The sequence below is a fragment of the Elephantulus edwardii genome, unplaced genomic scaffold (genome assembly GCF_000299155.1).
Source record: "Elephantulus edwardii isolate Elephantulus edwardi_28Jun2011 unplaced genomic scaffold, EleEdw1.0 scaffold00080, whole genome shotgun sequence".
In the NCBI taxonomy this organism is placed as follows: Eukaryota; Metazoa; Chordata; class Mammalia; order Macroscelidea; family Macroscelididae; genus Elephantulus; species Elephantulus edwardii.
The window spans coordinates 3,126,357-3,141,837 of record NW_006399830.1 but is presented as its reverse complement, the minus strand read 5'-3'; the positions used below and the strand labels follow the sequence as shown (position 1 = coordinate 3,141,837).

General features: G+C 54.6%; 1 protein-coding gene across 1 annotated transcript in view; it reads right to left on the bottom strand.

Annotated features, from left to right (window-relative positions):
• The window catches only part of SDK1 (sidekick cell adhesion molecule 1), a 613,965-nt gene that overhangs the window by 217,202 nt on the left and 381,282 nt on the right, over nucleotides 1-15,481 (bottom strand). Inside the window, exons 7-8 of the mRNA XM_006889744.1 lie at nucleotides 14,806-14,996; nucleotides 21-104 (exon numbers count right to left, since the gene is read on the bottom strand). Coding sequence (XP_006889806.1) covers nucleotides 21-104; nucleotides 14,806-14,996 — 275 coding nt within the window. The remainder of the gene's footprint in view (nucleotides 1-20; nucleotides 105-14,805; nucleotides 14,997-15,481) is intronic.

Sequence of the window (15,481 nt, the reverse complement as noted above, 5' to 3'; positions counted from 1 at the left end):
CTCCACCAGGACCCACTCACCCATGGCTCGGCAGACGATGTCCACGCTTTCCTCCACTTCAGCTAGGATCCGACTCTCTGGCTCAGCCGTAAAATAGGGCGGCTCTTTAAACAACAAAAGGTACAAAGGAGCCTGAGCACAGGCAGCCTGTCTCCGGGGGTCCTGGTGGTCCGAACCCTGGAGGGAGACCACCTTTACACTTTGCCACTCCTTGTCGTCTGGTCTTTGACAGCATAGTGTGAGCCCCCTCGGGGCTGGCACCTTCCCCTTCACCGAGCTCGGTGGGGGTCTAGGACACAGTTCCCATGTCCCTCCCTGCTTGCCCTCCTGCCCATCCCTGATACCCAACAAAGCACTGCCCATGTCTGTGTGTAAACCCTCCCTTGGTCTTTTATAACGGCCGATGCACACAATACCAGCCCTCTCGTGAGGGCCTTGTTTCGCTCAGCTGCAGTCTCCAGACTCGCCCACAGTGTGTGTGATTTGGAGACTTGTCCACTCTCCTGTCTGAGATCTGTATTTTGTTCTCTTGTCGGGTGTGCAGCAGTGCTCGGCATGCTGACCGTGTGCCCTCTGTATCACTCTGCAGCTTTCTTTCCTGATACTGTGTTGATGATCATCGTCTATCATCCTCCGCCTTTCCCTTCACCCATATTTATACGTGTCTATTATCTAGAACTTGCCTCTCCTCCCTAACTCTTTAGTGTTGCATAGTTTTCCACTATGTACACAACATCGCTTGTTTAGCTATTTAGCCACCCAAGACAAAAAGGGCACCATTTGCCCAGGGAGAAAGCTCAGAAGGCAGGAAAGCGAGATGGATGAGTGGAAACAGGAGTCACAGGGAGGAGGCAGGAAGAGTGCAGTTACAACACGAGGATTGTAATTACCTCATCAAATGGGCATGGATGGTTGGAAGGAGAGGCAGGACGCTCTGTGAACTTTCTCAAGCCTCAGTTAGGAATAATAAGGGCATGAGGGGGAAATATTCCTCAAAGGTTATGCGTGTTCATGTGTTCTCTCTCTCTCTCTCTCTCTCTCTCTCTCACACACACACACACACACACACACACACACACACACACACTCACTCACTCTTTGGTTAGCAGAGGCTCAAGACTGTATTCCCTGGTTGCAGAAAACAAATGAACAGTCAAAGCGATGGCTACTTTGCAGTTTATGGGCTTGAATCACGGGATATCTTAATTCACACTTTAGAGGGACCGTCCCAAGGGGTCCATAAAGGTTTATATTTACAGCAGAATATTTTACAGGCTGGTTGGTTTCACTGTCTAGACACCAACTCAGAAAGCCTGTGCAGTGAAGATGCTGTGAGCCGGGGGAGCCCCGAGTAAGCCACGGGCCAGGTCAGGAGCCTGTGCAGCCCATTAACATATTTTTTAAAGTTGTAGCAGTTTCTTCTCCCCCAGTAACCAACACGCCACTTCCTTCGGAGGCACAGCAGCAGCAACACAGGACCGCAGGCGGCGCCTCCTACGGCTGTAGCCCCGGCTGTAGCCCTGGCTGCACCCCGATGCAGCCCTGGATGCACCCGGATGCAGCCCTGGCCCCGCCACCTCTGGGTGCTCAGATGCTGAGCACACAGCAGTGAGCGGGCAGTGGGCGCCCTGGAGAGGAACCCAAACCTGCTCAGTCTGCAAAGCACAAACCCGCCCCGACATGGACGAGCTCGTCCCATGGTGGGTAGTGACGGGGTCGCCGCAAGTATACGGCCGCTGCTCTGTGAGCTAGTCACTCTGGCCCCACAGCCCCGCTGCCAGGGCGGTTTACTCCCCGGTAACTGTGTGGAGCGGGCATGGCACAGCCTGGCACACCCTGGGGCGGAGGCTGACCAGCGGCACAGGGAGCTGCTCCCCAGCTCAGGAGGAAACCATGAGGACAGAACGTGCCGGGTCCGAGCGGGGTGGGCTGAGGCAGGTCCCCAAGGACACACGGGTCAGCAGGGGAAGACGATCCCACCACTGAGTGGCACATGCGGATGAAATACAAGACCCACCCAAGGGCCGAGGTGCGGGTTGAGGGGCCCAGGCCTTGGAAGGACACCATGCTTGGAAGGGTGGGGGGTCACTGAGGGGGGAAGATCGTCAACGAGATGGACGGGCCCAGCGAGGCACAGACTGCGAGGGGGGTGCAGGGGGACAGGGCTCAGATCCGGGGTTCACGGGCCTGCTGTCAGCCACGTTGCCCTCATGGCACCTAACAACGACAACTCGACCCCCGGAGACCCTGTGCTTGGGAGAACTGGCTGTAACGACAGACAGCTGTTAACGCAGACAAACAGCAAAGCCAGCAACCGCACTGGCTTGAATCTCAGTGAGCTGTGGGGAGCAGACTGGGCCCCGGAGCCGCGGCTGTGAGCCGGAGGACCAGCTGAGTCTTCTCCCACCGAGCTGGTGGCTTCAGACTGTCGGCCTCTTGGACAATGCCAGCACTTAACAAGGCACCACAGGACCTCCTTTGAAGCGCTTGGCTGTTAACAGAAAGGCTGGGGGTCAGAACCCATCAGGGGCTCAAAGGTGGAAGGTTCCAGCAGTCTGCTCCTGGAAGATGATAGTCTGGAATCCTGTGGGCAGTGCGCTCTGTCACATGGGGTCATGAGAGTGAGTGACCTGACATCCCCAACAGCAATGACCTCTAAAGGCAGAACACCATGCCTTTCCCACACTGCCACCAGTGGGTCCCCACAGCCAGCCTGTGGGGCAGCGATCAGTTGTCCTCAAGCCACTCAGGCCCCAGGAGGGCTCCAATCACTCATTTGCTAAACATCGGATCATTGGTCTTTTTTTCATGGTGTCCCTGCGAAGGATTGAACCACCAACCTTTAAGTTGGCCGTCAAGCACTTAACTAGTTGAGCCAAGCAGGGGCCTACGTGGCGGACCCCACCCCCCTGCCCTTGCACAGATGGCGAGTGACCCTGAAGGACAGAATGCAGAAGCAGATGCCTCATCACCCCCCTGCTGAACCACCACATCCCAACGGGCAGTTGAGGGTGTTTCCACTGCCCCACGAGGACTCCCACATGGAGACCAAGCCTGAGAAGTGCTGCAGACGCCGGTCCCCATCGCCCTTGTGTTCGTCACAGAGCCACGCTTCCTTAATCACTAACAATGACGACATTGCTATTCACGCCCTTATGAACTGGGGGCCGCGTCCTGCCAAGGCCCTGTGCTCAGGGCACGCCCTGAGTTCAGCAGTGAATGCTAAATCAATACCTGCTTCCATGATCTGATTAAAGGTACACACGAGAAAGGACAGAAGAAGAAAGCATTCTGTTAAAGCGTCCATGTTTGCCTATGATTCATTAGATTCCCTGTTTCAATGGAACACTTCACTCTGAGAGGACTGGAAGGTGCGTGTGCATGCGTGCACGCGCGCGCGCACACACACACAGACACAATCTTCCTTCAATCACATTCTTATTCACATGGTCCAGCTTTTTGAATGATTTGCTCAGCATATATATTGAACAAGTTTTGGACAACAGCTTCTTGGTCTAGGTTATGCAGAAACATAATTAAGTGTTCGAGATTCCCATTCTTCTCAATGTTAGCCACAACTTGTTAGGATCCACACAGTCAAATGCCTTTGCACAATCAACATAAACACATACAAGTCTCTATTAATCAATAAAACAGGAGTAAATCTCTCCTTCAGCCAACTCTGCCATCAGCAATGTTAATCCTTGCTTCTCTGTCTCTTCTAGACACTGTCTCTTCTCAGCTGGAATTTCTGATTGTTTCCTGTTGATGCACTATTCCAGCTGTGGGTTGTTGTTTTTAAATTATCTTCAGTAAGACTTTTCTTGCATATGATAGAATTGCTGTAGCTTGGTAATTTATACATTCTGGTGCATCACCTCTTTTGGAGAAGGGAGAAAGTTTGGATGTCTTCCAGTCAGGTAGCTGTCTTCAAGATTCCCTGGACAGACTTGTGAGCATTTTCAGGGCTGCAACTGTTTGTTGAAACACCTCAAATGGTATCCCACCAATTCCTGGGGCCTTATTTTCCCCCCAATGCCAGTGCGCAATACCACCGCAAGTAAGTTGGAAATATCAAAAGAAATACCAAAAGGTGAGAAATAGCATTACGGAAAGCTGGAACCGCTCCCAGCAGCAGCAGCACACGGCACAGAGGCACACAGCGAGCACACTGTTGGCAATGGCACCTGAGGAAGTGAGCGTGATACAGGTTGGCACAAACTGTCAATATTTAAAAAAACATCACCACAGTACTTGGAAAATACAATAAAATGAAGTCTGTCCGTCCAGAGATTCCATTACTGAGAATTCTGAGCAGCATCGCCATAGATGGGTCCTGGTAAAAGAGAGAACAACGCACCAGCAACTCAAAGTGCCCCGTCCAGGCTTTGTGGAACCACTCACATGGAGAACACTGGGCCGATCACCCCAAGAGACTCTTTTACCCCAGAGCAGAAACTGTCCCCTGCAAGTGCCTTTCAACTAAACAGGTCAGCTGAACGAGAACGGCCCCCGTGAGTTCTGAGCACTTCTAGAATGTTAACCCCATGAAAACAGGTACGGTCAAGCCAGTACAGACGCTGTCTGAGGGCAGTAGGAGCAAGCAAACGAGACTGGATCAGCTCCAGCGGGAACAGGGATAATGTGACACAAGAGGAATAATTTCATCAACAACACTGAAAGTTACGTGTACAGACTGCTGAATGATAACCTGCTTGCTATGTGTGCGTTCCCTCATAACACAAGGAAATTCTAAACCACAAAAAGGAAGAAGCCTGAGCTCAACGTGCCATTCCCGAGTTACTGGGAAGGCTGACATTTTGAGCACTGTGTGTTGTTCTCAGGTCCTGTCCTGTGCCATGCCCGGGCGTGGTGTGGTGAAGATCTGCCCCCCCCCCGTCCTGTGCCATGCCCGGGCGTGGTGTGGTGAAGATCTGCCCCCCCCCCGTCCTGTGCCATGCCCGGGCGTGGTGTGGTGAAGACATGGTCATCCTGATAAGACATAACACTGCAGAACAGCCGTAGGACCAGGAGGGCACTGACGACCCAGTCTACACAGACCATGACGTCAGCTTAAAGACTAAGGTGCACCTGATTCAAGGCACAGCCTTTCCAGTCACCTGCTATGCACCTGCGAGCTGAACAATGACTATGGATGACGGGAAGAATCGATGCCTTGGAGCTGAGGGGCTGGAGAGGCGCACTGAACATCTCTGGACAGTCTAAAGACGCACGGGTTTGTCCTGGAGCAACAGAGTGCAAGGACGGTGAAGTTTCATCTCACAACTACAACGCAGGCCTCCAGCTCTGTAATTCTAACATTCCAAGGAACTGATCTGACAGCAGGGAATATTGGTGGTGCAGTGAGTTAAGCACCTGGCTGCTTATGGAGGGGCTGGTAGAATTTGCCTCTAAGGGACTGGCAGCCCTGGAGGCCTGCTCGCCTGTGTCCTCCAGGGCTGCTGTGAGCTGGAGCCAGTTGATGGGAATGGGCTTGGTTGTCATCATAGAAATGCACTTGAACTTTATGTCACCTTTTGGAATTGGATTTTCCCTCCTGCTTAGCACAATTCTGTTGGGATTGGTCCAGGGTGGATATTAAAAACCCATCTGTATCATGTCCAACACTTACACGACCAGACAGCAGCCACAAGGTGCCGACTTCAAAGGGTGGCTGTCATGGTGCCCTGTGCCCATGCTTTTATTAAACTTCAATGTTTAACACTCTGTGCTGAGGTTTGAGTGAAGGTTTACAGAGCCGCCTTCCACCAGCCCTTCCAGCACTTGCTTCGTGGCACTGACTGCAGTCTCACAAGCAGCAGCCTCTACCCACCCCTGGCTCCCTCCCGTCCCTCTCCTTTCCTGCCCTCCACACTGTCCCCCGCAAACACTGCTGCTGCCCCTTCGTCTCCTGGGCCTGCCTGCCCTGCTGAATGCGTCCTCCTGGGTGATAATGATCATCTTACCGGCCTGGCCAGTGTTCAGCTGAAACTCCATAAGAGGCCAGCTTCCCTGAGGGGAAGGGAGGCTTCTAGTCTTATGTGGGGACTGACGGGCTTGCTTCTGGGCTGGGAGGTACCCCAGAGACCTCAGGGTCCCGGGATATTCTGCGCACTGACATCCTTCAGCCTTATCCAGTTCCCAGGTGGGCCTGGCATGGCCTCAGCTCCCTAGTGAGTAAATTTCACCTCACTCTATATATACCCCCAAACCACTAAATGAGTGAACAAACTACCCAATTCTATACACCCCAAACCTCTGCAACAAGCAAATCCCACCCTACCCCATACACCCCCAAAACCACTGACTGCAGCGAGAAAACACCACCCCATTCGTGTACCCCAAAACCACGGAATGCAGAGTATAATCCACTCCATATACCCCCAAACTGCTGGCGGCAGAGCGGCCAGGCTCTGTGGGTGGGTGGCCTGCTAACGTGACCAACTACTGCCTCTCTTTTGTGGTATCAACACCCAGGGCTGACATTTTAGTTCAAACCTAGGAAGACCGCTGTGACAGTCACCTGCCCATGATTCTCTGTGACTTAGCAGCTATGACAGTCATGCCCTCCCAGAGGAAACGGATACAATGTAACCACCATGCCCTTCCTGGAGAAGGGATATAATGTAATCACCTCCATGACAGATTCAGGAGCTGCAGGGCTCAGGTCTGCAGTTCACAGGGTCACTGAGTCATCCTGACGCCTCAACGCCTGATGACAACAGATCTTTATGGAAACAGACTGCCCATTGCTCTCACACGGTGACTGGTGGTCCGCACAGCCAATCGTTTGGTCCTCTGCTGAGTGCTCTGACCACTGTGCCACCAGGGCTCCTTCGTTTGGTGCAGAGGTTACACTTTCTCTCCTGCTGACCGCTCACAGGGCCTAACCCCATGGGAGCTGGGGGGCGGGGGGCTCTGGTGAGGAAGCGTGGGAAGCAGGCGGGGTGGGAGCTGTGGGGAACCTGCCAGGTCAGCTGCCTCCTCTTCAGAGGGCAGCCGGACTGGTACATGCCTTATCTCATCGGTAACAACTCTTTTTAAAACAGGGTGAGCTGCCAAGAGGCACACTCTGGACTTTAAAAATTTATCGCAACTGCAGCTAATAAACCTGGGGGTCGGAATGGACACGTCTACTGCTTTGAAGCGGCCTGAAGTCACAGGGGCTGCTCACCGTGCGTGCCAGACAGATGCACAAGGAAAGGCGAGTGTGTATACCAGCTGCACTGGCCGAGGCCGAGAGCAGCTGCTTCCAGGGCCCACGGGCCCCCCTCAGGCTGACCAAGGCCTCTGAAGACAGAGCTAGTTCTGGCCAGTTAGGGTGGCCATGGGGAAGGCCCATATGGGCCAGTGATCGCCCCCAGTTTCCTGCTCTGTGGCTGGGCTTCTCCCTCACTCAAACCCCCTAAGGCCCCTGGGTATGCACAACATGTGCCCAGGATGCTCGCTGTCTTCCTTCTGCAGACACCTGTCCTGGGGGAACAGCAGTCCTGAGGGTCTGCCTGGCTGGGTCACATTCACATCGGGCACCCTGGCCTCTGGTGGGAGCACAACCCACCAGCTGCCCCATGGGAGGAAGATAAGGCGGTGTATTTCTATAAAGACTTGCGGCCTCAGAGGTCTCAGAGGACAGGCGTGCTTTGTCCTGTAGGGTCCACCCCAGACCACAGTCCTGGCAGGAACCATGAGCTGGGAAGGCCAGCTGGAGGAGAAGGACCGCGGCACAGCAGCAGGGCCGGGGGCCTTGGTTTTCTGGGGAAAGGCACCTTGCAGTAGGGACTCGGAGCTGAAGTGATTCTGGGTTATCAGGTGGCCCCTTCAGTCCCCCTGGTCCTCATGCAGGGGATGTTCACCAGTGGGAAGCAGGAGAGGCACAGTGGGAGGGAGGGCACAGAGACTCAGAACTTGACAAGGACTCTGGCTGTGATCTTGACTTTGATGAAGAAGGTGACTTTCCATAAGCCAGGAAATAAGAGTGAGTACCAGCCACCCCTGTGGGTGATGGGGGCTCGGTCACCCCTGTGGGTGTTGGGGCTCAGTCACCCGTGGGTGATGGGGTCTTGGTCACCCCTGTGGGTGATGGGGTCTCAGCCACCCCTGTGGGTGATGGGGGCTCGGTCACGTGATGTGGGCTCAGCCACCCCTCTAGGTGATGGGGACTTGGTCACCCCTGTGGGTGATGGGGGTTCAGACTCAGTAAGAGAAGCAGGGTGTCAGGCAGCACCGTGGAGGAGAGCCGTGCGGATGCTCAGCAAACACTGTGGAGGACAGGGTCTCAGCCAGCATGGGAGGTGACCAGGCCCAGACCTACTGAGGAGCCTCTGGAAGCCAGTATGGCAGTCACACCACTGAACTACAGCCCCACCTGCTGGGGTGAGGAGTCAGGGGCATTTACCCCCAGTTCCCATCAGTCAAGGTCTGAGTTGCTCGTGGCGTGTTGTTAATTCCTAGCACATGCAACCTGTCACATGAGTGGGCACAGGTGGCCTGGGATGGCCACGTGGAGAAGGGAATCAAACAGGGGGATCCTCTGATCTCGCTGCACCTGGTTGGACTAGCCCTGCGGTACAGAGCAGGGACTGCTGGTTTCCCGGCGGAAGCCAGGCAGAGCCACAGGGTGGGACGCGGCCCTTCAGTCATGAAACTGCTGGCCCCGACCTTTACACTCTCTATTCTGTCTCATTCCTGGTTGTTTGGCTCATTATTAATAATTATAAAAATACTTCACCCTCGGTCTGCAACAGATGGGCACTTGGGGGAGGTGAGAGCATCACCTCGAGGTCACGAGGTGGACGTTGACATTGGAGGGCGCAAGGGTCTGGCGTGTGGGGTCCAGGGAGCAGGATGGATGGGTGTGCAGGGCTGTGTGCACGTGGGGCAGTGGGCAGTGGCCAGGATAGAGGACCAGTGGTGGCCGGGAGAGGACTGAACGCTGGAGACCAGAGCAGCGAGCTGAGGTCCAGCCACAGAGACCGAGCCCGCTGATGCCGAGCTGGACTCACCACGTTGGGTCAGTTCTGACTCACAGCGGCCCTGGGGCGCACAGAACTGCCCCTGGCACTCCGGAGCTGCAAATCTCACTGCTCATCGATGGAGCAGAAAGCCCGAACTGCTGACCGGCTGACAGCAGCCCAGCACTTGATCCTGTGCCTCACAGCTCTTTCCACAGAGGACACTGGCCGCCTTAGGACAGATGAAATGCTTCATGAGGGTGATGGGGGTCACTGAGGGTCAGCAGGCACGGCACTGCCTGGAGTCAGACCTCGAGCACCTTGCGAAGGCCTGAGATTCGGGATGCTGACAGGCCAGATAAACAGCTGCGCGGACCTGTCTCCACTGATCAGAGAAACAGCAACACAAGGCAACTGGCGTCTCCTTCCTGCACTCACAGAGACGCGTCTCCCCCATGTCAGCAGCGAGAGCCCTCGGAACTGGTCATGTTTCCAGAGGGTTCCCTCTGTGACCCTGGGGGTTGGGGTTCCTCAGCTGAAATCACCCTCAACTGACAGAAACTCACACAAATGCACACAGAATCCTCGCTGCCACGAGTGGTCAGGTGGGTTCAAGCCAACTCCAGTGCATAGGGCCCTGTGGCCCCTGCTCCGCCCTGCACCATCTCATCACCTCTGACCAGCTCACATCCACTGTTAGCTACCGTGTCAGTCTTCCTAGTTTAGGGTCTCCTGTCTTTCTCTGACTGCCCCCCTTTCCCAGCATGCTGTCCTTTCTGAGCGCTGGCCATACCGGCAGCACTTCCTCCAAGATGGACTGTGCGTCCGCTGGCCGTCTGAGGGACCTTCAGTACTCTTCTCCAACAGCGTGGTTCAAAGGCACGGATTCTTCTCCAGTCTTCCCCATCCATCGTTCAACTTTCACATGTGTAGGGAGTAATTGAAAATACTGGCTTGGATCAGGTGCACCTTAGCCTTTAAACTGAAACCCTTTCTTTCGAGCATTCTGGAGAAGCCCTTGATAACAGATTTCCCTAACGCAAAACATCTACTGATTTCTTAACTGCTGCTCCCATGTCACCGGAGATGCTTACAAATCAAAGTAGTGCCGTCTACTGGGATCCCCTGGGGAGGCTTTCTGGAGGCCCTGGGGAGCACGGGGTTCACGGTGAAGGGGGAGGAACAATCTGGTGGGGCGGTGTGGAGGGCAGAGTAGAAAGGAGGTGACTGTGCCGTTCACCAGCACTTGTGAGGCCTGTGGACTGCCACAGGCTCTGCTCGGTATATTCTCAACATCAAGACCAAACAGTGAAAAGTAAGCCATCTAAATGAACTTCAAATTACTAAATGCGTAGAAGTTGCTGAAATGGTGCATGTCCAGTTGTGTATGTTGCTGTGTACTGTCAACTCAGAACTGACTCACAGCTGACCCTCCAGTCGGGTCACAGAGGAGGAGATTGCCCATCGCTCCCTGGGAAGCAGCTGGCGGATTCAAACTGAGTACCTTTGGGTTGGCAGTGCACCTCCTTACCACTAAGACACTATATAGTTCCTTCGCCTGTGCAAATTATCAACAATCACAAAGACACACAGAAAATAAGTGTAAAATACTAAGTACTGAAACGACCTTCAAATGGAAAAAGAACTATCTGGGAAGGACCCCTATGGGTAAGACATTTGGTTGTTAAGCAGAAGGTGAGCAGTTCAGATCCACTAGCCCCCCCTCAGGACAAAGCACAGCGATCTACTTTCACGGAGAAGCACGGCCTTGGAGACCCTCTGGGGCAGCCCTCCTCCCTCCAGAATCCCCCCGAGGTGCAATCAGTGCAGTGGCAGCGGGTCTGCTTGTAGTCACGCATCTGTGTGCCCTCAAACTGACAAGAGCAAGCAGAGAGGGCCGGAGCCTGGGGCGGCAGTGAATTTATGTTAACGAGAAAGGAGTGATTTGGAAATGGAGGGTGACAATGGCTGTATGAGTTGAAGAATGTCATTGGTGTCACCGAAATGTCCATGCAGAAACTGCTGACTTGGTGTGTGCTTGGCTGGTTATAGTCTCAACAGAAATAAAAAGAAAATAAATGATAAAAAAATAATGAGCCACCAAAATGAACTTCAAATGGAATCTCCTCCTGCACGATCAACTGCCTCGGAAAATGCACCATAGGGTCGGCTATGGGTCAGCTCCAACCCCACAGTACACAACCTCGTCGACATAGGTTAACCTGACCACAGCCTGCACGGTGAGCTACACCCCGAGGGGCCGCGAGCTCCCCCTAGTGGAGGAGAAACCGCAGGGGAGTGGAGGGCCAGCAGGGTGGCAGGGCCTGCAGAAAGCACTGAGGCTGTGGACATTCTGGGGGGCTCACTTTCAACAGCAAGAAGAAACAAAACTATGGGAAGGGTGAGTTGTTTGTTTTTAGACAGAGAATGTGGACATCAGTCCTGAAAACTATTCCTTTCTGAAATCAGTCAGCTTCACACGGAAGTCCGGGTGTCCATGGGCTTCCAAAGTCAGAACAGGAGCACAGGAGAACTCTGGCCATGTGATCTCCATGCACAGGCAAAGCTGAGGGGCAGGAGTGTCTTCTTAGGGCGAGGATGCTGGAGCCAGCACTCTAGTTTGCAAGGGCTACATTCCTCCTTTGGTCCTGTTGTCAGGAAGGGTCAGTTCTTGGAAAAGGACATCGTGCTGGGAAAGGAAGAGGGTCAGAGGAGGAGAGGAAGACTTTCAACAGGATGGGTCCACACAGTGCCGGTAACAGAGGGTTCAAGCGAGCCAGAGCTGGTGAGGCTGCTGCGGGGCGAGCTCAGATCAGCTCCCGGGGTTGCTGTGACTCAGGGGTGGCTTGATGGCACACAACGACAACAGAGATCCGTCCTCTGGTTTAAATGATCTGATAGTGGGTTTCAACACAACACGGCCCTGTCTTCCAGAGACTATACACCAGAGGCGATGCCCCTCCACGCCGGTGGGCCAGCACTGAGGGCAGTGGTCCCGGAGGGAGATGCTGCCCCTCCACGTCGCTGGGTCAGTGCTGAGGGAAGTGGCCTTGGAGGGATAGGCTGTGGCATGCATCCCCATCGAGGACGATGGGGTGAGAGAGGGTGCCAATCAGCTCAGACCCTGGCGGTGGAGGCCGGCTTTCCCTTAGTCTTCTAAAGCTCTGGGGTCTCCCTTCTTTCTGGGGAGCTGATGGACTTGTGTGTTTGGCAGGACCCCATTCAGCGCACAGTCATTTCCTGGGGATGGAGAGGTGTGTGGTCTCTCAGGTGAGCTGCCTCTCAGTTCAGGAGGAAGGATGGGCTTTGACGGTCCAGTTCTCTAAGAGGGAAAGGTGCTACCTGCGAGCTGGTGAAGCGCCCTGGAGGCTCTACAGAGCCACAGCCATTAGGAGTGGGCCGTCCATGGTGAAGAGCTGATGGCCTGCTTTCGTAAGGGCCCTGCCTTGGCCATGCTGGGGCGGACACGCTTGGGGACAGTCCTATCCGCCCACATGGGGTGCTGAGTGGCAACCAAACCAATGTCACGCCACAACAACAGGAGGGCCTCCTCCTTGTCTGGGCGCCTTTCAGGGGCTTCTTGATTCGGGAGCCCTGGTGGTACAATGGGCTAAGCCTTAGGCTGCTAACCAAAAGGCTGGCAGTTCAAAGCTGTCAGCTGCACAGCAGGGAAAAGGCGAGGCGGTCTACCTTGCAGAGGTGTGCAGCCTTGGAAACCAGGGCAGTCTCCTCTGCCCTGCAGGCTCTGTGAGTGGAGACTAAGGAGTGATGGGCATGTTGGGGGCGTCAGGGCTTACAGCCACTGCACAGGTCGCTGTGAGCGAGAGCCCACTGCAGATGTTGGGTTGTCCGCCGAGGAGCAGTGCAGGCAGTGTCCCCTTAACACCAGCCTGAGGGGCCCTCTCATCAGGAGTGCTGTGAGCAGGTCACCCTGATAGCAATCTCACCCACTTAAGGAACCAGAAAGATGAGAACCAAGGGCTCAGGCACCACGGTTCACTGTTCCTGGACTCTGATAATGGGCTGGGGCCGCCCTTAGCCAGGGCGCAGGACTTAACTCCTGACACAGTCATACCCTGGCAGTTAGCAGGCAGGAACACAACACAGCTCACTCCGTTCCCTCCGTCTCTGGCCTGGCTGATTTCACAGGGCGCCACTTTGCTCTAGGTTTGTGTAACAAAAGATAGTCTCTATGGTGGTGGCTGGCAGGTGTCTGCACCTTGCACAAGGCAAACCCCAGCAGGGTGACCACAGGGGAAAGGTTTCACTGTGCATCCAGACTAAGACAGACTGGGAAGCAAGGCCTGGAGACCCACTTGTGAAAAAGTAGCCAGCGTAAACTTCACAGATGGCAATGGAACTGTCTATAGACACGTCAGCAGCTGCGAGCAGTCATTAGACAGAGTCAAGCAGGGAGTCAGCGAAGGGGGAGGATGGACACGGTGGCCATGGCCATGACGCTAAAGGACTGGCCGTCAAAACAAGGCCCAGGACGGAGCAGTATTTGACTCTGTTACATGTCAGGACACCATCAGAGTCAACTCAACAGCAACTAACAATATCCAGTCGCTTCCACCTTGCTGACAAAGCTGTCCTCAGAAGACAATTCCTGGATGTTGACCTTAGTAGCAAAGTATGGGTTCGGTGAACGCTTTAGGATCTACGGGCTGGAACGGTGGGGTGACGGTTGGGGCACCCCATCCTTGCACTCCCCAAGCTTTATGATGAATAGATGTTTCTTGGAGGAGCACAGGACCTGAACACCTGGGGAGAACCCTGTGGCCACAAATACGGCTGGAAGATGATGACGTTTCTATGCGCACCCCGGTATGTGGTGGCTGTTAATGCACCAGAGTCAGGACCGATCCAGCCTACCTGCCAGCAGGTTTTTAGAGGCAGTAAATCGCAGAGGAGGAGGCTGCCTGTCTAACTTCCTCAGAGCAGCTGGCGGCTTTGAACCGTGTGCCTCTGGAGTGGCAGCACAGCTGGATGGCCTTCCGGCTGGGTACACGTGACTGAGCTGTGAACACACCCAGGTACGTGGTAGAGCCAACCGGGTGACGGTTATGTACGTTTCTTAATTATAACCAGACACCATGAAGATGTGAGTTTCTGGTCTTGGGGCCTTGAGTCTTAGGAGGTATCAAGGTCAGCGTACCCCACAGCCCACACGGACAATGCTCGCATCCCACTGTGTCCTGAAGCTGCGAGGCACAACTACTGGTCCCTCCCAGTCCAGAGCAACGAGAAGTGAAGAAAAACAAAGCCACAGAGAAGCAGCGAGTCTGAAAGGCCAGCGGGCATGAGAGCCTCTACCTGATGACCCGGAGCCCAGAAGAGCTGCTGGTGCCGAGGATCACAGCCAACTGCTCAGAAAGGGAGGGACGGAGACAGAAACGTGCAGCAAAACCTAAGTTACAAGAATGGTCAAGCTTGCTGGCCCGGGAGACACTGTAACCCTCCCTGACCCCTGGAGTCGAACTAGCCACACCCCAGCGGCTCAGCTTTCTGCAAAACAACAGGCAGGCCTGGAAAGTGGACTATAGCTCCAGGGAGGACCAGGCTCCTAGGTCCACGAGCCACCTCGGGCACCTGACCCAGATAAAAGCTCAGACGACAGGAGGGAGCGAAAGAAGGATGAATGGAAAAAGGAACCACAGGGAGGGACCAGGAAGAGTGGTGTTATAATATTCTAAAAAAGAAAAATATAACTAAAACCTTGGCAAAGATTAGGATAGATTTTGGAAAGTCAATTTCTCCTTTCCTGAGGTGTGTAAAGCTGCCGGCAGTAGAAGGTGACCCCGTGGCTACCATCAGCTTGGGTTTGTGTGGCCCCACTGTGTGAGGACATTACCTATGATGGAGAGAAAGGCTTTGGCCCTGGCTGGCTCGAAGCTGCGTCCCCTCAGCGTCGCCTCGCAGACGTACACCCCTGTGTCGGCTGAGGTGGGGTTGCTGATGGTCAGGTACCTCCCGAAACTGTGCAGGCCGCTGGTGACCCGCATCCCATTTCTCTTCCAGGACACGCTCAGTGCTTCCACAGGCCTGGGGGGACAGAGGGTGTGAGGGACAGGCATTAGGCACGCCGAGGGCAGGGGCAGTGAACTCAGCCAGGTCTCCGGCACAGGGCCCACGGCTGGCTGCATGGTGGTCATTCACCAATCACGCCAGACCCAGTTCTGCTCCTGTGCCAGGCATCAACAGTGCCTTCCGCTCAAGGGTTGCTGTGCAAGGCTGGCTAATTAGAGCAGCAACGGACCAGAAGGGCTAATGATTTCATTTGCTCAAGAAGAAAATATTTAAAATAAATATTGTGATGGGCCCAGCTACGTGGGAGGTGTGGTTCTGGGAACATGGTTCCACAGGCATCATCGACAGTGCAGGGACACTGAGGGCACCTGGACAGGGACACTGGGTTTCTCTGTCTCGTAAAGGCCTCTACCCCATCCTCCACCTCAGTGAGATCCTGGGGAAGCCCTTTACCACCCCCAGCCTGGCACCACACAGTGCTGCACCCTGACATCTTCAGC